This window comes from Dendrobates tinctorius, unplaced genomic scaffold (genome assembly GCF_039654945.1).
Source record: "Dendrobates tinctorius isolate UK_male_01 unplaced genomic scaffold, ASM3965494v1 ptg000035l, whole genome shotgun sequence".
Classification (NCBI taxonomy): Eukaryota; Metazoa; Chordata; class Amphibia; order Anura; family Dendrobatidae; genus Dendrobates; species Dendrobates tinctorius.
In genome coordinates, this window is record NW_027361703.1 from 65,472,994 (window position 1) to 65,494,263 (window position 21,270).

Sequence of the window (21,270 nt, forward strand, 5' to 3'; positions counted from 1 at the left end):
TTCATCACCTACATTTCCAATTCTTTATTCAAATCTCTCATCTCTCTGTAAAAACATTCCTAATTCTATATAAAAGCCATTTCCTAGTTACCAATACTCTTATAAGACACATCATTATCAAATACTTCACATTAAAACTTTCAACAATTCTTGTAAACGCTGGACACCGCTCCCAGCCGGGACTCTTGCAGTGTCCTTTGATTGGAGTCATACTCCAGATGAGGTAGACCTTATCTTCGAAAAGTGTCTATGTAAAACCAAGAGAGGGCACCTAAAGAGGTGCAACTATTTACAATTGCAGTTCTGGACCATTCAGCATTCATGATCTCTATAGTTCAAGTATAAAGGCTGCCAATAAAACTGGATAACTCTGGAAAAACCAAAACTAAAGCATAATAGAAAAACAAAGCACAACTGTGCAAATACCCTCCTGGGTAACGAGATTTACTAATGGTTGTTGTTTCCTCCTGGGGTTTCTGAACTTGAACAGCTACCAGATGTGAGAAATGCATTGGCAGTCCTCAGGTATTCTTCCTCCAGTGGGGTGAAACGTGCAGCGTTCTGTACCTTTGGCTGTGGGACTGGTACGGCTCGAGCTTGGCACATGGGGCAGTGGGCGGTCTCTGCCTGTAGGTCTCGATGAAATCCTCCGGGACTCGCCTAATGTTCATAGCGTACCAGCCTCTCAGACCTTCGTGTCTGGTGAAGGTTACGTGATCTCCCGGGCTCAGGTTCCTGGCAGGGTGACCTTTTCTCAAATGAGGTTCCACGTCTCTCCGATTGAAAAACAGATCAGAGATTCAGCTAGGGTCATGGATAAAGCCAAACCCCCTCTCATGATTCACATTCAGGATGTGGCCCCAACCTGCCGCATCTCTGGGACCATAATGACCGGCACGGACCCGCTCCTTCCGGTCCAAGTCTGGGCGTAGTACCGCTGGCCAGCGCTGCTCCCTCTCCCGGTGTTCAGCTGCCAGTTGCCGGATGGTAGCTTGACAACTAGTCCAGTACGCATCATCCTCCCATTCCTCCTGGGACCGATCCAGGCTGGTTTTGTACCGCGGTGCCACCGTCAGGGGTTCCGGTGTTTCCCCCCGGGGACAGGTATCCCGGTCCCAGACCAGATCTAGAACGACCTGGCCAGCCGCTGCGACCGTGGTACACCCCAGGGCATTCCCAGGTGTAGGGGCATCAGACATACCTGGGGCCTCCTGGCTGTGTGGTCTCTGCTCCGGTGCAGGCGTAGTGGCGGTGGGCGCTGCCCGGTGGGACACCGGGGGCGGTGGTGGAACTAACGGCAGCTCCGAGTCCACAGGGGTCTCTGACGGGACCTGCGCAGCCGCGTCAGGTCCGGGCGGGAGCTTCTCTTCCTCCGCTTCGGCCCCCGGGGCCTCATACAATTCCTCCTGTGGCGGCAGCGAAGGGGCTCCGGATGCTGCCGGTGGTGTAATGGCAGCGGCAGGCTCAACGGAATCTGCCTGGGGAAGCTCCGGTGCAGCAGCGGCGGATACCGCAGGTGTAGGCCCCTCCTGGGTACGCTGCAGATTCAATGTTAATAGCGCTTCCTGCCTCAGTTGCAGGCGGCGCGTCAGCTGGGCAATTTCGTCCTCCAGCTGCTGGCAGTTCATCTCAGATACTGGGTTGGAGCCTTCAGCCATGGCGCCAGGGAGATTCAGCATGACCTCCTTGCGCTCCGCAGGCCTCCTCCCATCTCTCTCCAAGATGGCGTTCTGGCCTTCTTCTTCCTGTCTCAGATCTTTTCCCGCCACTGGCTTCTGCCCCTCCTTCTTGGGGCAGCGTCTTCTTCCAGCGCCTCCATACCAAGCCAGTATACGAACCCCTCGGGGGGGTAGGCCATGTCGCTGTCACATAGTAATTCAGGCAGGGGAGGTCCAAGACTTTAAGTCTATTGTAAAATGATGTCAGGAAAATGATCACTCGTAGAGCATTCAACATTTTCAAAAACTTATGCCATGGACCCAAAAAATACACAGGAAGTGAAAAAAAAAATGAAACAAGAAACCCCACCATCACCAATCCCCCCAAATAACAGTTTCAAATGCGGTCTTTTCCTAGGACCTCCCATATCGTCACGCCCTTCAACTTCACGCCAGCGGCCATTTTTAATGTTCATTTCACAGTCTATCAAATTGGGTCTTCTGCACAGTCTCAAAAGTTTTAAGTCCAACAAATCTTAGGCACACAAAACCCGATGGCATCGGGTCTCATCATCCTGTTCAATGGCATCGGATCTCGTCATCCTGTTCGTGACGCCAAGTTGGGTCGCCCTCCCAGGGCTGTGGGGTACTCGGTAACGGGCCAGTGTCGGCGGGATGTGTCACAGCAGCGGTGACCCGGTCCGTGGCCCCGGGCGCCCAATTAATGGGGGAAATTGAATGGTAGAATGTAGTGAATGGAATAGTTCGTGACGCCACCTGTGGTGTTCGGTAAGTGAGAAGTCAGGCCGACTCTGCATGCAGATCCTCTGGGGCTGGTGGTGTGTTGCAGCCAAGGTGGTGAAGCTCGATGTTGTGAGTTCATTTTCCCTTCACCATTGAGGTCTGATTAACTCCCTCTTCTGGTGAAGGAAGGTAGTGAGGCTGATTACCAAGCACCTGAGCAGGATGATGATGACTGGGTGACTGGAATTGCTGACTGGATATAAGGCAGCCGACGCCCTTCTGCCTTGCTGGTGATTTCTCAGGGGGATTCTAGGAGACCAGTCTGATTCCTGCTCCTCAAAAGCTAAGTTTTCTGCTCTGCTTTTTGCATTTGTGTTTTGGTTTTGTTTTGCCTTGTTTTTCTGGATTTCTGCCATTCCCTGCTGGGGTGAGCTGAATTCCTTTTTGCTCTGTCTTCAGAAAATACCCGAGTACTGATATAGTCTTTTTGAAGCCTAGCGTCTTCAGGGCTTTTTTCCCTATCAGTCTGTTGGCTCTTGTTTCAATAGGGTTTTGGCGGATTGCAGACAGCAGCTTTTCTATCCTGTCCTATTTAGTTAGCTTGGGCCCCATCATTTGCTCTGCCTATCTTTCTATCTGTGTGAGTGTTTTTTCATCTTGCTTCACCGTCATTATATGTTGGGGGCTGCCTATTGCTTTGGGGTCTGCTCTGGGGCAGTTTAGATTTCCCTTTCTGTCTTTAGGCTATTTAGTTCTCCGGCTGTGATCAAGGGGTCTAGGGCACCGTAGGAACCCCCCACGGCTACTGCTAGTTGTTGTTGATAGGTTCAGGGGTCTGCAATCCGATAGCTGCCAACTTCTCTGGTTTTCTGGACTTAGCTAGTATTTCTGTTTTTGCCTCCTACGGTGACTCATTCATAACAGAATCACCAGCAATACCGCAGATCCTAGGGTACTCAATAGCAGGAAAGTATTGTAAAAAAAAAAAAAGTGTGTATATTTTTTCCTCAATATCTCTGAGGCCATAGGGGGAATTTTTTTTTCTCTCAATGGAGATAAAGCAATTGTCTGATCGTGTGGAGCAGCTCGCTGCGGAAGTGTGGGGAATTTCTGCCTACCTTGCTCATTCATATGCTGCTGAACCAAAGATCCCTACTCCTGATGTGTTTTTTGGAGATCGGTCTAAATTTTTGAATTTCAAAAATAATTGTAAATTATTTTTTGCCTTAAAGCCTAACTCATCAGGGAGCTCCGCGCAGCGGGTTAAAATTGTCATCTCTTTGCTGCGTGGCGATCCCCAGGATTGGGCATTTTCTTTGAAACCAGATGATCCTATTCTGACTAATGTGAACGCATTTTTTCAAGCCTTGGGGTTGTTGTATGACGAACCTAATGCTATTGATCAGGCTGAAAAGACCCTGTTGGCATTGAGCCAGGGTCGAGATTCTGCAGAATTGTACTGGCAAAAATTCCAAAAGCGGGCGGTCCTTACTACCTGGAATGATAATGCCTTGGCAGCTCTCTTTCGGAAGGGATTGTCAGAAGTCGTAAAAGATACTATGGTGGGATTTCCTGTTCCCTCTGGTCTTGACGATTCTATGTCATTAGCCATTCAGGTTGATCGGCGTTTACGTGAACGCAGGACTGCACGAGAGGTGTTGCCACCTGTTGAACAAGTGTCTGAACCTATGCAATGTGATAGAGTTTTGTCCAGGGAGCAACGTCAGGAGTTCAGAAGGCGTAATAAGCTGTGTTTTTTTTGTGGAGATGCCTCACATATTATTTCTGTCTGTCCTAAACGAGGGAAACGTTTTGCACACACGTTTTCTGTGGGTGGTGTTCAACTTAAGTTTCTTCTGGCAATTACTCTGATCTGCTCCCTGTCCACATTTTCCGCCAAGGCTTTTGTGGATTCGGGAGCAGCCCTGAACCTAATGGACTTGGATTTTGCTAAGCGTTGTGGATTTCCGATGACACCTCTGCGGACGCCTATCCCTTTGAGGGGGATTGATGCTACTCCTTTGGCGAAACATAAACCTCAGTTTTGGACCCAGGTGGTAATGCGGGTCGCCCCAGACCATCAAGAAAATTGCAGATTTTTGGTGTTGCATAATTTGCATGATACCATTGTTCTGGGGTTTCCCTGGTTGCAAATTCATAATCCAGTTTTGGATTGGAAATCTGTGTCTGTGGTGAGTTGGGGTTGTCGGTGTGCCCTTAGTGAGGCTCCGTTTTTTTCCACCTCTCCTCAGTCGCATGATGTTCCTGACTATTTGGCGGACTTTTATGATGTATTTAGTGAGAATGAGTCTGCGTTTTTGCCTCCTCATAGGAGTTATGACTGTGCAATTGAACTGAGCCCGGGGTGTAAATTTCCCAAGGGTCGGCTCTTCAATTTATCTGTACCCGAGCACGAGGCTATGCGATCCTATATTAAGGAGGCGTTGGAGAAGGGTCATATTAGACCATCCTCTTCACCCTTAGGTGCCGGTTTTTTCATTAAGGCCTTGTATTGATTATCGTGCCCTCAACAAAATTACTATTAAATATCAGTAACCATTACCCCTGATTTCGGATCTATTCTCCAGAGTTAAAGGTGCTTGCTGGTTTACCAAGCTTGACCTCAGGGGGGCGTATAATCTTATCCGCATTAAGCATGGGGATGAATGGAAGACGGCGTTTAATACTCCAGAGGGACATTTTGAGTACCTGGTGATGCCTTTTGGGCTCACTAATGCCCCTTCTGTCTTCCAGTGCTTCATGAACGACTTTTTCCGGGACTTTGTGGATAAATTTTTGATTATCTATCTGGATGATATTTTGATCTTCTCCAAGGATTGGGATTCTCATGTGGAACATGTTCGGACTGTGTTCCGGATCTTGAGGGAGAATTCCCTGTATGTCAAAGGATCGAAATGCCTTTTTGGGGTACAGAGGATTTCATTTTTGGGATTTATTTTGTCTCCGTCAACTATTGAAATGGACCCGGCCAAGGTACAGGCCATTTATGATTGGGTTCAGCCCACTTCTTTGAAGGCCCTCCAGAAGTTTTTGGGTTTTGCTAATTTTTATCGGAAATTTATAGCAAAATTTTCTAGTATTGCCAAGCCATTGACTGATCTGACTAAGAAGGGTGCTGATGTGTTGAATTGGTCTCCGGAGGCTGTTTCTTCCTTTCAGGAGCTGAAGCGAAGATTCACTTCTGCCCCGGTTTTGCGGCAACCTGATGTCTCACTCCCGTTCCAGGTAGAGGTGGACGCTTCTGAGATTGGTGCAGGAGCTGTTTTGTCCCAAAAGGATCCTGTAACATCTAAAATGAATCCCTGTGCTTTCTTTTCCCGAAAGTTCTCTCCATCTGAACATAACTATGATGTGGGGAATTGGGAACTGTTAGCCATGAAATGGGCATTTGAGGAGTGGAGACATTGGTTGGAGGGAGCTAAACATCAAGTCGTGGTCCTCACTGACCACAAGAATTTGATTTACCTGGAGTCGGCCAAACGCTTGATCCCTAGACAGGCTAGGTGGGCCTTGTTTTTTACACGTTTTGATTTTGTGGTCTCTTTTCTTCCTGGCACTAAGAATGTCAAGGCTGACGCTCTCTCTAGGAGCTTCTTTGCTGATTCTCCTGTGGTGAACAAGCCTGCTACCATCTTAGGCGAAGGGGTAGTTCTTTCTGCCATCTCGCCCGATTTGAGACGTGCTCTGGAAGAGCTCCAGGAGGACAAACATGAGCGTTGTCCCAGTGGAAATTTGTATGTTCCTGACCAGTGGAAGAAGAGAGTGATGTCTGAAGTTCATTGCTCTGCATTGGCTGGTCATCCAGGTATTTTTGGTACTAGAGATCTGGTGAGTCGGTCTTTTTGGTGTCCCGCCTTGTCTCGTGATGTCAGGAATTTTGTGCAGTCCTGTGGGACTTGCTCCTGGTCTAAACCTTGTTCTCGCTCTAGTGGGTTGTTGATGCCTTTGCCGGTCCCCAGGAGGCCATGGACCCATATTTCAATGGATTTCATCTCTGATATGCCTGTCTCTCAGAGAATGTTATTTGGGTAATTTGTGATAGGTTCTCTAAGATGGTTCATCTTGTACCACTCCCTAAGTTGCCATCTTCCTCTGAGTTGGTGCCCCTGTTTTTGCAACAGGTGGTTCGCTTGCACGGGATTCCTGAAAACATTGTATCTGACAGAGGAGTTCAGTTTGTGTCTAGATTTTGGAGGACTTTCTGTTCCAAGCTGGGAATTCAGTTGTCCTTCTCCTCTGCTTTTCACCCTCAGACCAATGGGCAGACGGAGAGAACAAACCAGACCTTGGAGTCGTATTTGAGATGTTTTATTTCCGCTGATTAGGATGATTGGGTTTCATTTTTGCCCTTGGCCGAATTTGCTTTAAATAATAGAGCTAGTTCTGCCACTTTGATGTCACCTTTTTTTTGTAACTTTGGGTTTCATCCTCGATTTTCTTCAGGGCAGGTGGAGCCTTCTGCCTGCCCAGGTGTTGACACTGTGGTGGAGAGAATGCACCAGATCTGGGACCAAGTGGTGGATAAGTTATCTCTCTCCCAGGAAAAGGCCCAGCGCTTTTCCAACCGACATAGGACCATTGGTCCCCAGTTTAAGGTTGGTGATATGGTTTGGTTATCATCAAAAAACATCGCTATGAAGGTGGCTTCTCCTAAGTTTAAGCCTAGATTTATTGGACCTTACAAGATTTTGGAGATTATTAATCCGGTCTCTTTTCGTTTGGCTCTTCTTGTCACATTTAAAATCCATAATGTGTTTCATAAGTCCTTGTTGAAGATGTTTGTTGAACCAGTTGTTCCTGGGGTGGCACCTCCGGACCCTGTATTGGTTGAAGGTAACATGGAATATGAGGTAGAGAAGATACTGGATTCCCGTCTGGCTAGACGGAGACTCCAGTATTTGGTTAAGTGGAAGGGTTATGGTCAGGAGGATAATTCCTGGGTCTCTGCCTCTGATATTCATGCCAAAAGATTGGTGCGTGCCTTTCATCGGGCTCACCCTGATCGCCCTGGTGGTGTGGATGAGGGTTCGGTGACCCCTCCTCAAGGTGAAGGTACTGTTGTGAGTTCATTTTCCCCTTCACCATTGAGGTCTGATGAACTCCCTCTTCTGGTGAAGGAAGGTAGTGAGGCTGATTACCAAGCACCTGAGCAGGATGATGATGACTGGGTGACTGGAATTGCTGACTGGATATAAGGCACCCGACGCCCTTCTGCCTTGCTGGTGATTTCCCTGAGGGATTCTAGGAGACCAGTCTGATTCCTGCTCCTCAAAAGCTAAGTTTTCTGCTCTGCTTTTTGCATTTGTGTTTTGGTTTTGTTTTGCCTTGTTTTTCTGGATTTCTGCCATTCCTTGCTGGGGTGAGCTGAATTCCTTTTTGCTCTGTCTTCAGAAAATACCTGAGTACTGATATAGTATTTTTGAAGCCTAGCGTCTTCAGGGCTTTTTTCCCTATCAGTCTGTTGGCTCTTCTTTTGATAGGGTTTTGGCGGATTGCAGACAGCAGCTTTTCTATCCTGTCCTATTTAGTTAGCTTGGGCCCCATCATTTGCTCTGCCTATCTTTCTATCTGTGTGTTTTTTCATCTTGCTTCACCGTCATTATATGTTGGGGGGCTGCCTATTGCTTTGGGGTCTGCTCTGGGGCAGTTTAGATTTCCCTTTCTGTCTTTAGGCTATTTAGTTCTCCGGCTGTGATCGAGGGGTCTAGGGCACCGTAGGAACCCCCCACGGCTACTGCTAGTTGTTCTTGATAGGTTCAGGGGTCTGCAATCCGATAGCTGCCAACTTCTCTGGTTTTCTGGACTTAGCTAGTATTTCTGTTTTTGCCTCCTACGGTGACTCATTCATAACAGCTCCCCACAGGTGGAGCTGTAGCCCCAGGGCAATGTAGATGAAGGGGAAGAGGAGAGGCACAAGCGGTGTAGAAGCTGGTACCCAGATGTAGCGGTGCTGGGTGCGTTGGCGCAAGAATGAATGGAGGACACCAGGGCTTGTAGTTCCAAAGCTTTACTCACAGTCTGTAGTACACACAGGTGCCTGCCTCCGTGCCGTGTCCTCCAGGTCAGGGACTCAGTCAACCTCCAGGCAAGATGGAATGCTCCCTTCCAACACTCCGCCAACATGTACCTTTCTGAACGTCTCCTCTTATAGCACCTTTAAGTGTGAAGATCTCCTAGTACTGAGTTACACTGGAGTTCCTCCTGACAGATGTTCCCAAGAACTCTACTTGTACGGCAGACAGCTGTAGCCTGCTTCGGGGACTCCATTGCTGTTGTGCCCCAATGTGCCCCAAGTCTTAGATGGGAGTAGTGCATTTACAGCCCACTTCTCCACCGGTGTCTGCTGCAGGACCATTAGCATCCATACAACCTTAGGGACCAGGCCCCGGCCTTGCGCTTAGAACTTCTAGGCAGGGTTCTCTCCTAACCCATGTCCTCTGTTCCCTTTTACTCCTTCGTTCCATACTAATCTCTCTCTCTTATGGAAGATCAGGTTTCAGTTCAATGTCTTTCTCCTTCTTTCCTTTCCCGTGCCAGTAGACCCAGGTCACTGAGGTCTGCTGCAGCACCTCCTTCCTCCATCCCTCTCTCAGGGATCTTCTTTCCTCACTCCTCTCTGAGTGGCTTCCTCTCCCAGACTGACCTGTAATCCTAAACATTCCCCCTCTTTTATGTATTCTCAACTCCACCCGCCTCCCAGCACGTTTCGTGTTCCAAGCAGGGAGCCACCAAAGGTGCTCTGCTACACTCTAAGCAGGGAGCCGCAATGTGGCTTTGCTGAACTACTGTGTTGTGTGGGGTGCGAGTGTTGGATCGTGGTCAGGAGCCTCCAACTTACCTGGATGGTGGGGCACCACACTTCAGGAGGAGGTGCAGTACCTCTGTGGCGACTGAGCCTCAAGGGTGCCACAGAAATATCACAGCATGCGCTCATCTCTTCCATATTTTGGATGAAACTCGACAATTCAAGTCTATGGATATGCAAAAAGATTGGATCCCATACGGATCAACTGTATAGCATCTGATTTTACAGATACATTGTGATTATTACCATATGAGACTATATTTGGTCTTTTATTCACCGCTGATGTATAAAAAATGAATGTCATTCAGATACAATATAGATGACAAACCATCCTATTTTCATCCAGAAAAAAGCAGACTATTTTTTATACACATGTGTGAGTCTAGCGTAAGGGTGCTTTTACATAAATCGCTTTTAGGAAAAACAACATTTTTATGCATTGTTTATCATGACACTTTTTTGAGGATGTTTTTGCTGCTGCAGCCAGAATGGCTGAAGGAAAATGATAAAATATAAACTGCATTTGAAACTGTTATTTGGGGGGGGGGTTGGTGATGGTGGGGTTTCTTGTTTCATTTTTTTTTTCACTTCCTTTGTATTTTTTGGGTCCATGGCATAAGTTTTTGAAAATGTTGAATGCTCTAAGAGTGATCATTTTCCTGACATCATTTTACAATAGACTTAAAAAAATTTCTGAAAAATAGTGTATGTTAAAGAAGCCCTCCTCCTCTCATCAAAGATTTTATCCTCTTACTATATTGCAGTCATCATATTATATAGCACTATGTATTTACTATTTCTCATTTCGCCTATCAAGCTAATTATTCTGTTTTCCGTTAGGTCTATGAAGTTAGGTGATGATTACAAATAGACTAGCTGAATACTTCCAAGCTCTATGTAGAAACAGGAGGTCAATTTTCCCTGAAAAGTCATCACTTCAAAAGTTCCTGGCAGAGGAGCAGAGGAGATGGCAGCACCTGGATCAGGAGTTTAAAAGGAAGATGACCCAAGCAGAGAAAGGAGACTTCCTCTAGCTACATAGAGCAGCGAAAATAGAAAAGAGAAGAACTAGCTCAGCAGAAAGGCAAAATGAGCAATTGTAAGTACACTGTCATGCCCGCTATGTCTGTTGTGACGCATGACCCCTGGAGCAGTGTGCACGTGCACTGAATTCTCATGCCTGTTATGTCTCATGCTGCAAGATCCCTGAAAGCAGTGTGCACACGCACCTCGTGACTGTTGTGCTGCAAGATGCCTGGAGCAGTGTGCACGCGCGCCTTACCTCATGGCTGCACGCCGTTGCTAGGTAACCATTCGTCTCTGCTCTGATTCTGCAATCCTCTCTGTATTTCTGGAGCCCCTGATCATGTGACCTTCTCTATGGTCCAGCCCAGTCTGATCTAGCAGCGCTCTCTATGATCCTGGAGGATCTGAACCGGATGTTCTCCCCTGGTCCTGACCCGGAAGTGCAGGTGCTAATGCCCTATATCAGACCGCCCCTTCCTATGGTCGGGGCCTGAGTATCGTGTTGCTTCCCTGCATGGCTGCTTGGTCTGCTCGGTCGCTCCCTGTATTCTGTGCCCCTGCACTCTGCCCTGTATTGTGTCTCTGCTCAGGCTCTGTGCTTGTACTCTGCCTCTTGTCCCGTGCCTTGTCTTGTGTTGTCCATTGTGCCATGTTTTGTCTCTGTCATGCTTGGACTTGTAGTCCTTCCTGTGTTCTCTGCCTTTGCCTGCTTTGCCATATTTTGTCTATGTTATGCTTTGCTTGTACTGCTTCCGCTTCCCTGTTTCTGCTTGGTCTTCCTTGTTCTGACCTGGTGCTCTGTTGTGTCTCCTGGCACATGCACCATCTCTGCTCTCTGACCTATGGTGCTCTCTTGCACATTTCCAGGCTAGTCTCAAGGCTCTGCCTTGACCCGGCTATGGGCTTCGGCCTACGCTCCGCTGCTAGCTCTGTTCTCGCTCTGACCTGACTCTGTGTTTCTGCCTACGTTCTGCTCCTTGCCCTGTACCTTGTCTTACCTTGTTGCTTGCATTGCCTTGCCTTGTTTCTTCGTGTGCTCTTTGCATGCGCCTGGCCTTCCTAGCCTCCTGTTTGTGCCTCAGCCGTGCCCTCCCTAGCCATGCCTGCCTGCTTGTGCCTCAGCCGTGCTCGTCGGTCAGTGACAGCTGTGTCGCCTGTTATGCCCCAGCCGGGTTCGCTGGAGTCTTGCCGCCTGTCTGTGCTGCAGCCCGACCAGCTAGCCAGTGCCCCAGCCGTGCTCTCTGTGCTTCCTTGCTCCCACGCTGTCTCTGCACTGTGTTTGCATGCTCCTTTATTAGCACGCGCAGGCCCTCGCCTGCCCCGTGGCATACCTCCCTGTGCTTCTGTAAAAGTATGCGCAGGTCTTGCCATGTACCCTATCGTGCCCTCTAGCACACACAGGTCCTAGCCTATACCCTGGCGTGCCCCTCTGCACGCGCAGGTCTCTGCTTTTAACCCTGACCCTGGCACGCCCCTCTGCACACGCAGGACTCTGCCTTGAACCTTGACCCTGGCGTGCCCCTCTGCACGCGCAGGACTCTGCCTTGAACCCTGTCCCTGGCGTGTCCCTCGGCATGCGCAGGACCTTGCCTTGCACCCTGATCCTGGCGTGTCCCTCGGCACGCGCGGGACCTTGCCTTGGACTCTGAACCCTGGCGTGTCTCTACACATGCACCCTATCTCGTATGTTGAACTTTGAACCCTGGCGTGTCCCCTACACACGCACCTTGCACCTTGCCCTGGACCCTGGTGTTCCCCTAGCATGCACCCTGCCTGGAATCTTGCCTTGAACCTCGGCGTGTTCCCTAACACGCACCATGTCTGGAGATCTGTCGTACCACCTTGCCTGCACCCTGGTTTGCCTGCTGGATTCCCGGAACCTGCCATCACTGCCAGAGATCATAAGCATGAAGACTGCGGCCTGATGTCCGGAGCTGGTGTCCGCAGCCTGATGCCCTGATCCTTGCCAGCTGTCCGGAGTCCGATGCCATCTTGTCCTTGCCGGTAACTGGGCTTACCTTCTGGCATGTACCATGCCATGGACCTTGGCATGCCACGCACGCACCTAGCTGTGTTTGCCTGTTATCACATTTTGCACCTGATGTTACCCTGAGTTTGCCTTAATGAAGATGCCTTGAATTCACGTCTTGTCTTGTCTTGTTTCCTGCATGTCATTTGTCGTCAGACACTCGTACCTAGTGTCTACTTGAGCCGGCCGTCTGGTTCCAGCAGCCGTGGTGGCTCACCCCCTTGGTCTTGCCCCTGACACTCCCTGTATAGGGGGTGGTTCCTCACAAGATCAGCTCGCCCTAGGTGGGTGGGTGCCACGACCCAGAGGGTCCACTCTAAAGAAATCGACTCAGCGTAAGCTGACCTCGTCACATACACAGTGGTCTATAATATGGTGACTGCAATATATCAAGAGGATAAAAACTTTGTGTGTGTGCTTCTTTAAATATGGATGAATAAAACGTCTTGGGAAAGATGCAAAACATTCATAGCATTTTTTACAATCCAAATAAACAACAAAAATGCGTAAAAAAACATCTAGCAGTTGTATATTCTTGAATTAAACCTGTCCTTTACTTTTATGCATAAACTCATTATATTTTGGAAGACCAATACCCTAATCTTACAAAACAGTAAATCACCTCATACTCGACTCTTGCAATATTTACTGCATGTGAGGAAGGTTATGGAAGCAGTAGGGACGGCTCAGATCCATCACCTTCTCTTTGCTATTTAAAATATTATCCTGGATTACAGACTGAGTAAATTACTAAAGCCAATATTCAATATTCAGTCCTTTGTCTGTCTGTCGAGCCCATGGGGACAGGGACCCAGGGTGAGATCAAGAGGGAATGGCACCTGAGGGGTGATTACTGCTGAAGATATTATTGATTAATAATCATCTAATTCTGCCTGTCCGGCCACGAATTGGCGCGGAATTTGAATGACGCATGCCACCGCTACCATCGGGAGATCTGCGGCGCTAGCCGCTGATATCCCGACGGTTGCCATGGGTCATCTCCTGCCACACGGATTTTCCACAATCAGCGATATTGGTGCAGAATTTAAAGGGGATCTGTCACCCCATTTTTGGTCTATCAGCTGCAGCCACTGCCATCAGGGGCTTATCTACAGCATTCTGAAAGATGAAACCTGAAAGATATGAAAAAAAAGTTAGATTATACTCACCCCGGCGTTCTGTTCATTCCGATGGGTGTCGCCGTCCCGTCCGGCGTCTCCCATCTTCATATGATGACGTCCTTCTCCTTGCTTCTCCCTCGGCTCCTGCGCACGCGTACTTTATCGGCCCTGTTGAGGGCAGAGCAGAGTACTGCAGTTCGCAGGCTCCGGACCTCTCTGACCTTTCCCGGCACCAGCGCACTGCAGAACTTTACTCTGTCCTCAACAGGGCACATAAAGTACGTGTGTGCAGGAGCTGAGGGAGAAGCAAGAAGAGGACATCATCGTATGAAGATGGGAGGCGCCGGACCGGACCGCGACACCCACCGCACCTGACCTCACCCCCCCGGTGAGTATAATTTATCGTGTTTTTCTTATTTTTCAGGTTTCATCGGGGGCTTATCTACAGCATTACAGAATGCTGTAGATAAGCCCCTGATGGCGGTGGCCCCAGCTTATGGGGCAAAAATGGGGTGACAGATTCCCGATATTCTAGAATACCCAATGCGTTAGAATCGGGCCACCATCTAGTTGATTAATATGTTACTAAGATTTATTGCAACAAGCTCTTCTTTCCAGTTATAGCTAATCAAAACCACATAATCTACAGCTTTTTATAACGCAATGATATTGATACTGAGCAGAATTACGATCTGCCAATTGGCTCGTCCACTACAGTCCCAGTTTCCTATGTAGCCCCCCCCGAGGAAAATGAATTACTCACCATTGTTCTAGAATGCTACAAAAGTATGTAAATATTATTGAGTTTGGTACTGTACAGAATGAATATGAATATTTTCACAATACAGTCACATTACTAGACGTTTAGAAGAATTCTATTACAGGGCAGTCTTATTCTCCATATGTCATCCTGCTTCCCTAAGTGCACATCTTCGGAAACTTAAAAGAAACTTGACAGCAGATACATTCTGCCCTATCCACGGGCAGAATATCTCAGACTCTGGCTGTATGATCTCAGCCAGGTATGTATGACTCTGAAACACTGCGATATTGCAAAGAGAAAAATACTTTAAAAGCCTCCGGGGAGACTAACCGGAGAGGTGGGCTTCTCCACACCGGTCCCCTTGAGTGGCAGGTTTCTCTGCGTGCAGATAGAGTGGGTATTTTTCTGTGACAGGCCTCCATGTTTCAGGATCAAACATATCTGGCTGAAATCTTACATGTTGTCAGTTGATCAAGCAACACGTGTCAGCTGTCATGTTCCCTTTATGTGACTACCTAGGTTAAACCATGCCTGAATTTCTTTTTGACTCTTATTAAAAATCACAACTTGCTAGCAAAATCAGGCTATTTCTAAATATATTTTGACATCCAGAATGTAGAATTCCACTTACCACGATGACTTCAATGGGAATAGGAATGCGAAAAATATGTTTATATCTCTCGTTTAACTGTTTCACGACCAAACATAACACTAAAGTTATCAATCCGGCCGTAAGATCTGCAAAGTTTGTTTTACTAATTTTTGCAAAGATATCAATGATTGTCTAAAAAAAAATAAAAAACAGATACTTAGTATTGCACCATCAAATTTAGGAAATATCACTTTACACATCTCAGGATGACACAATACATACTTTTTAAGCACCATATACTGAGTAACACTGGTCAGTATCATGTGAATATAATATGTGGAATCAAAGTGTAAAAGATATGAGGAAACAAGAGGAACTAGCATAATACTGTGGATTGGACGCAACCAGCGCTCAGGTTCAGCACTTACATAAAATATCGACAGTACTCCGCTGTAGTTTGTTGAGGGGATGTTGAAAATCAGTTTGATCTGTGAGATGAATACTTGGAAAGCAGCAGCTGTGGTAAATCCTCGAACTAATGGATCTCCTAGGTACCGGACAACAAAGCCAAACTGCAATGCTCCTAATACAAGCTGGTGGTGAAAAACGAAAAAAGCAAAGAACGGTTAAATCTGTGGAAAGTACTGCATGAATAATATACATGCTACACGGATTAAAGGGAACCTGACAGCACATACATTCTGCTCCATCCACGGACACTGGCTGTATGATCTCAGCCAGGAATGTTTGACTCTGAAACGCTGCGGAGTTTCAGAGAGAAATAGCTTAATAGGAGACTAGTTGGACAGGTGGGTCCCCAGTAGGTTCTCCCCACCAGCTCCCCTTGAGTGACAGGTCTTTCTCTATAAACGCACGCAGGAAGAGACTTGTTATTCCAGTGAAGCAGGCATGGAGAACCCACCACACTGCCTGTCCAAGTAGTCCAACTAGTCTCCTGTGTCCACCGATACCCAGCGGCTACAGAGCTTGTGTTCCTCTGAAATGCCGCAGCGTTCCAAAGTTAAAGCTATATGTCTAAAGGCATACAGCCAGCGTCTGATACATGTTGACTGTGTATCGAGCAGCATGTGTCAGTTGTCAGGATCCCTTAAAGGTGCCCATACTACTTAGGAAGCTGCTTATCTCCCTTAAAAACAAGGATTTAGCACTGAAAAGAGTCCATGAGTGAACTAAAGTCAGCAAATTTATTTCAGCGACATAAATATAGACAGGACAGCTCAATTTTGGTGATTGGGCTGTCTAGTCTATATTTATGTTCCTGAAGTTAATATGAATATTTTAGCCCTCTTACGTATATCTTTTCACCATTAAGGTCTGAAAAGCTCATGCGTCTGTGCACCTTTAGGAGGATTATATTGGCAGACTGTAGAGCTGGAATCTTCATTCAAAGAATCTAGTATGTTGAAATTCTACATGGTTCAATTTAAAAGAAAAAAAAAAGTGCTGACTGGCGCATCATTTGTGTTATCCGTGCACCAAAGAATAAAATCTTCGCCAGCTTAAGTCTGCCTTAGATTTTAGGTGCTATCTAGAATTTTGCACATATACCACTTGTGGCACATTTATGACTTTTTGACACCAGATAACAGGCATGAATAAATTCCCACTATAGCGTCCCATCATGACTACACGCTCATGATGCTGTCACTTCACTGCTCCATTAGTACCTACCAATAACCCTCACAATGCAATAGAAAAATAAAAATGATTTTTTTTTAGTAGAGTAACATCCTTCTTTTCCTCCATCAAGACAGTAAACTGACACCAAATTGAAAAACAAAATTTCCAAAAGGTTAATTAAGAAAAAAAAATGTATAAAAATACGTTCACAGGCAGCAAATTATTCTACTGCTGACTTGAAGGCAAGACATGCATTTTTTAAATTGGAGCATGCCAATTATGTGGCGGACTTGCTGGGTATTTACGCATCTGTAATGCAAATGTCCCTGCAGATTATTTTGAAGAATCTGGGCATACCTGGACAATGCAGAAATAATGAGCACATTTGTACAGTTTAGGTGATTTCCAGAGATATAAAATTTATTACCTGTATTATTCCTATCAAGAAGCACAAAGTGCTTGATATGACAACTCTTGCAGCATCTCGGCCTTCGTAATCTATCTGTGTTTCATTGAATGTGGAATTTGCAATTCTGAACTTTTCATCAGGAGCCAGAGCAAGTACAACTTGTCCAACCATTAAACAGATAACTGGAAATGGTCCTGTTGGCATAAATGTTATATTCATGAATTAAAGCATGTTTTAGAGATTTATAAAAAAAAAGTTCCATGTATGAGAAACAGGGTGCTCTTCAGGGGTTCAGTCTAACGGCAATATTTGCTTCAATCTATCTCCTCTTCTGGGAAGCCAACAAAGGAGACATCAACATTATAAGAGTGTTTCTAAGTTAAAAGCAAGTATTGTTCTACATCTGGATTGTATAAGAACCTACCAACGGAAATGTGCCGAGATGTTCCCAAGAAGAAATATGTCAAGATGGGAAAGAAGGAGGAATATAGTCCATATCCCACTGGAACCTCAGCAAGGAGCGCAAATGCCAAACCTATAAACACACAGAACACATTCTTGCTTCAAAAGGAACTGTACTAACAACAAAATTTACATAAATCAATAGTACAGGTGACTATAAGAAACTTTTTCATGTTTATTATAAGAGAAATTTGCTTCTTTGAGCACTTATCAGACTCTTCTTCCCATTCCCCCGCCTCGACAACCTTTCATTCACTGTGAAATAGCAGCTCAAGTCCATCTTGCTTACAATATTGGCTGTGCATACCCGTAGTTGATTATGAATATTTAAAGTTGGCCATTATTTTGTAAGAGGGTGAACTATGATTACACCAGGAGAGCACTAGGACCCTGTGGTGTTTGCATGCTGCAGCTAAGAGCAGGTGCTGCGAGTGCCCGGGAATCTGTGTGTGCTGGGGGTGGGGCCTAGTGTCGGCTGTCTAGAGCTGTAAGGGAAGCTTCCAGAAGAGGAAGTGAGACTCTCCTGAGTGACACTGTGTGTGGAGCAGCTTGTGAGAAGCAAAGAGATTGAACGCTGTAAAAGACTGTGTACGGCAACCCTTCATCTTGGGAGCCTGAGACCTTGCTGTAGAACAAAGACTGAGCGTTCCTGAGAGCTGTGTGACTGTGGAGCTCTGTGGAATCTCTGTTGTGATGGTCTGAGAAGCAATATTGAACAGACATTTTATACAGAAACAGGCGTATTGCTTCTAGGAGAATTTGTGAGGACTACAGGAGGAGAGACAGCATCTTGAGACTACAGAACTATAAGTCCCCGGCGTTTGGGCTCGGCACTGGCCGACAAAACGAGGAACCTTGTGTTGCTGCAACTGATTGGTGCCGAAGATTTGAGACTAGCTGAAGCCTATGCAATCTATATGCTTGAGAGGAGACTCACCTCAGGTTAAAGGTACCATAGTCATAGATACCGGGTATCCCTAGTTGAAGCGCTTAAGGACCTTTGTATTATATTTATATGTATTGTTATTGTAGGGTTGTGTAGGTTATACTCAGTGTGCCATTCCAGGGGGTCCATTGATATCACTACATTCGATTTACAACTGTTCTCTGAGTACTTGAATTGACCTTTCTGATAGGTAAATTTATTTCAAATCCTTGTGTAATACACTCTTCAGGAAACCTTGTATTGGCATAGTGATATCAGCTCCAGCTGAGTGAGTGTACTCTATAAGGGTATCCAATTTCTTTCTTCCATATACTGAGTTCTACTTTATTTGCTGTTTGAGAAAAGACTCTTTTGGGATTTCTGCCTCGGTCTCGGTTTGTGACCCACTGGATCTTATTCAAACCTCCAGTCATTACAATTTTAGCATTGATAGTCTAGGCTTAGGATAAGTCATCAGAGTCTGATCGGTGGGTGCACCTTTGCCGATCAGAGGTTCACAGTGTTGATGGTGGCCGGAACTGACCAGTTATGGAGCTGCACAGCACAGCTTTGTCTACTGTACAGTGGCCGCTGCTGTGTACTGCACATCCATCGCCTATTGATTTGAATAAGGAGCGGATGTGCAGTACTCGGTCACGCCCATTATACAGTACACAGAGCTGCGCTGTAAGTTCTGGCTGCTGCCGATACCAAGAACAGCTGATCGGCGGGGATGCTGGGTGGTGCACCTCAACAGATTAGACATTCATAACACTGTGGAACAATTTTGAACATAATTTTTATTGAGTTCAGTTTTTCTGTTGATCTAGATTAAAATAGGTTTTCTTATTTCTTCTATCAAGTCAGTTTTTTTCTGTACAGCTTATTTTAATGTGATTACTCTAGGCTGAATCAATGGTAGCACTAGTGGTCTCCTGTTGGACAAGAGTGAACTGCCATTGAGTCCAGATAGGTGGAGAACGACTTTGGCAGCCAACAAGTTGTTGCTATTTATCTAAGCTACAAAGTTACACATGAGACAGTGCAGCAAAATGTTGTGAGCTGCTCTCTATAGAGAAAAGTATTCCAAATGGCTGTATACAAGGGGTTAGCAGAATTAATTTTATAATTTACACACTTATTTCCTTTCTTTCAGATCATGTCTGTCTCTGCTATTTCTCATCGTAAGTGTCTAAACAAACCTGACTCTTGCTGTTATTTTTGTGTCATTTTCACCATTCCCAGTCAAAGCACGAACATCAGTACATTTGTCAAGCAAGCCTATTTTACATATTTCAAAGTAAAACTTGGTGATCAATAAAAGTCTTGGGCCCCTCACAAATAAGATGCCATTTGTTTTACCTATGGTTTGGCAAAACCTAGAGATCCTTCCAGAGACTGTTACATTTTTTAAAGTAAAAACTTCAGGATATAACAAGAAAAATAAATATAAAATAAAGTATCCTAGTCTACCATTATCAGGATCCTGTCAGCGCTGGCGAACTGCCACGGCTGAGCAGGGTGACACACCCACTCTGCGGGAGGGCCCGGGGTCAAATACTGCAGGGGAAGTTCAGGCAGACAGGACCTGTGACACTGAAGTTAGCAAGCAGTGACGGACCTACGATCATGTGACCGCAGGGGGCGGGGCTTAGCGTCCCACTGCCGGAGATGATTGTAGGATTCTACTACAGGAATCCTGGAGTAGAGGCAAGGGGAACTCAGGTCATACAAACGGGGGGTCATACACGGAGAGGGCGGCGAGGTACCAGAGGGGTGAGCAGAGAATAGTAAGAACGTAAGCAATGAGTCATACTCGGAGATAGCTGCACAGTACAAGAGGGGCAATCAGAGAATAGTCAGGTCATAGGCAATGAGTCATACACAGAGAGGGTAGCGCAGTACAAGAGGGAGAGGCAGAACTCGTAACAGGGACAGAACCGGATCAAAACCAAACTGTCATGATCCAGGTTGGATTATGACAGATAAATGCAATAGTAACCTTTTTTTTCCTTCAAGCCTTTGGCTTTAAGGTAGTTTTACCCCCGGTGGTCATTAGGGTCATTGCACTGCAGTGATTTCAGTTCTAGTTTTGCCCCCAGTGACTGGTAGGGTCTGTTGTGAGTTCATTCTCGGGTTCCCCTTCTGAACTCCCTCTGGTGGTGTCGGGAGGTGGTGCGGCTGGTTTGATCGGTGGAGAGCTGCCACCTGAGGATGGGGATGATGATTGGATCTCGGGATTCTCAGATTGGATTTAAGACAGCCGACGCCCTATTCAGTTGCTGGTGATTCCTTCTGGCTTTTTGGCTCTTGGTTTTCAGCTCTGTTCCAGTCATCTAAGGCTAAGTTTTTCTGCTGGAGTTCACACTTGATTTTGTTGGTCTATTCAGTTTCTTGTGTGGTCTGCCAGCCCCGGCTTGGGGCTGAGCTAAATTTCCACTCTTATTTATCAGTATTTTGCCAATTGGCTCTTTGTCCCTTACTAGTTTGGTCTCTTTTTGCTCTGTCTCAGAATATTCCAGAGTGCTGATATAGTGGGAGAAGTCTAGTGACTTCAGGGTTAATTTTGCTATCAGAAGTGTTGGGCATTATTTTTGTAGGGTTTTTTGCAGGTTGCAGACAGTGACTTGCCTTTCCTTTCCTGTCTAGTCAGTTTGGGCCCCATCATTTGCTCAGCCGATTTTCCTGCCTGTGTTTGTGCCTTCATCTTGTTTCACCGTCAATACATGTGTGAGGGTTATCTATTCCTTTGGGGTCTGCTCTGGGGCAGTCAGTTTTCCCTTTTCTTGCTTTAGGCTTATGTAGTCCTCCGGCCGTGTCGAGGCGTCTAGGAACATCGTAGGCACGCTCCACGGCTACTGCTAGTTGTGTGGTAAGATCAGGGATCTGCAATCTGCATAGTTACCAACTTCTCTGGTTTTCTGTGGCTTAGCTTGTCTTGTTTTTTTTTCTCCTCGGTGACCCATTCATAACAAGGGTCATTGCACTCTGGTTTCTTTAGTTTAGTGCACGTGATTATCACTAACAGGTGTGATTGCTCTGGTTTAACTATATAGGTGTGTCTTGTTCTCTCA

At 46.4% G+C, this 21,270-nt stretch overlaps 1 protein-coding gene across 3 annotated transcripts in view; it reads right to left on the reverse strand.

Annotated features, from left to right (window-relative positions):
• Positions 1-21,270, reverse strand: part of LOC141087762 (pendrin-like) — a 323,429-nt gene that overhangs the window by 111,318 nt on the left and 190,841 nt on the right. For all 3 annotated transcript variants that reach the window (XM_073573563.1, XM_073573560.1, XM_073573561.1), the window contains 4 exons: positions 17,234-17,344; positions 16,828-17,003; positions 15,188-15,352; positions 14,799-14,951 (listed from right to left, as the gene is read on the reverse strand). In XM_073573563.1, coding sequence (XP_073429664.1) covers positions 14,799-14,951; positions 15,188-15,352; positions 16,828-17,003; positions 17,234-17,344 — 605 coding nt within the window. The remainder of the gene's footprint in view (positions 1-14,798; positions 14,952-15,187; positions 15,353-16,827; positions 17,004-17,233; positions 17,345-21,270) is intronic.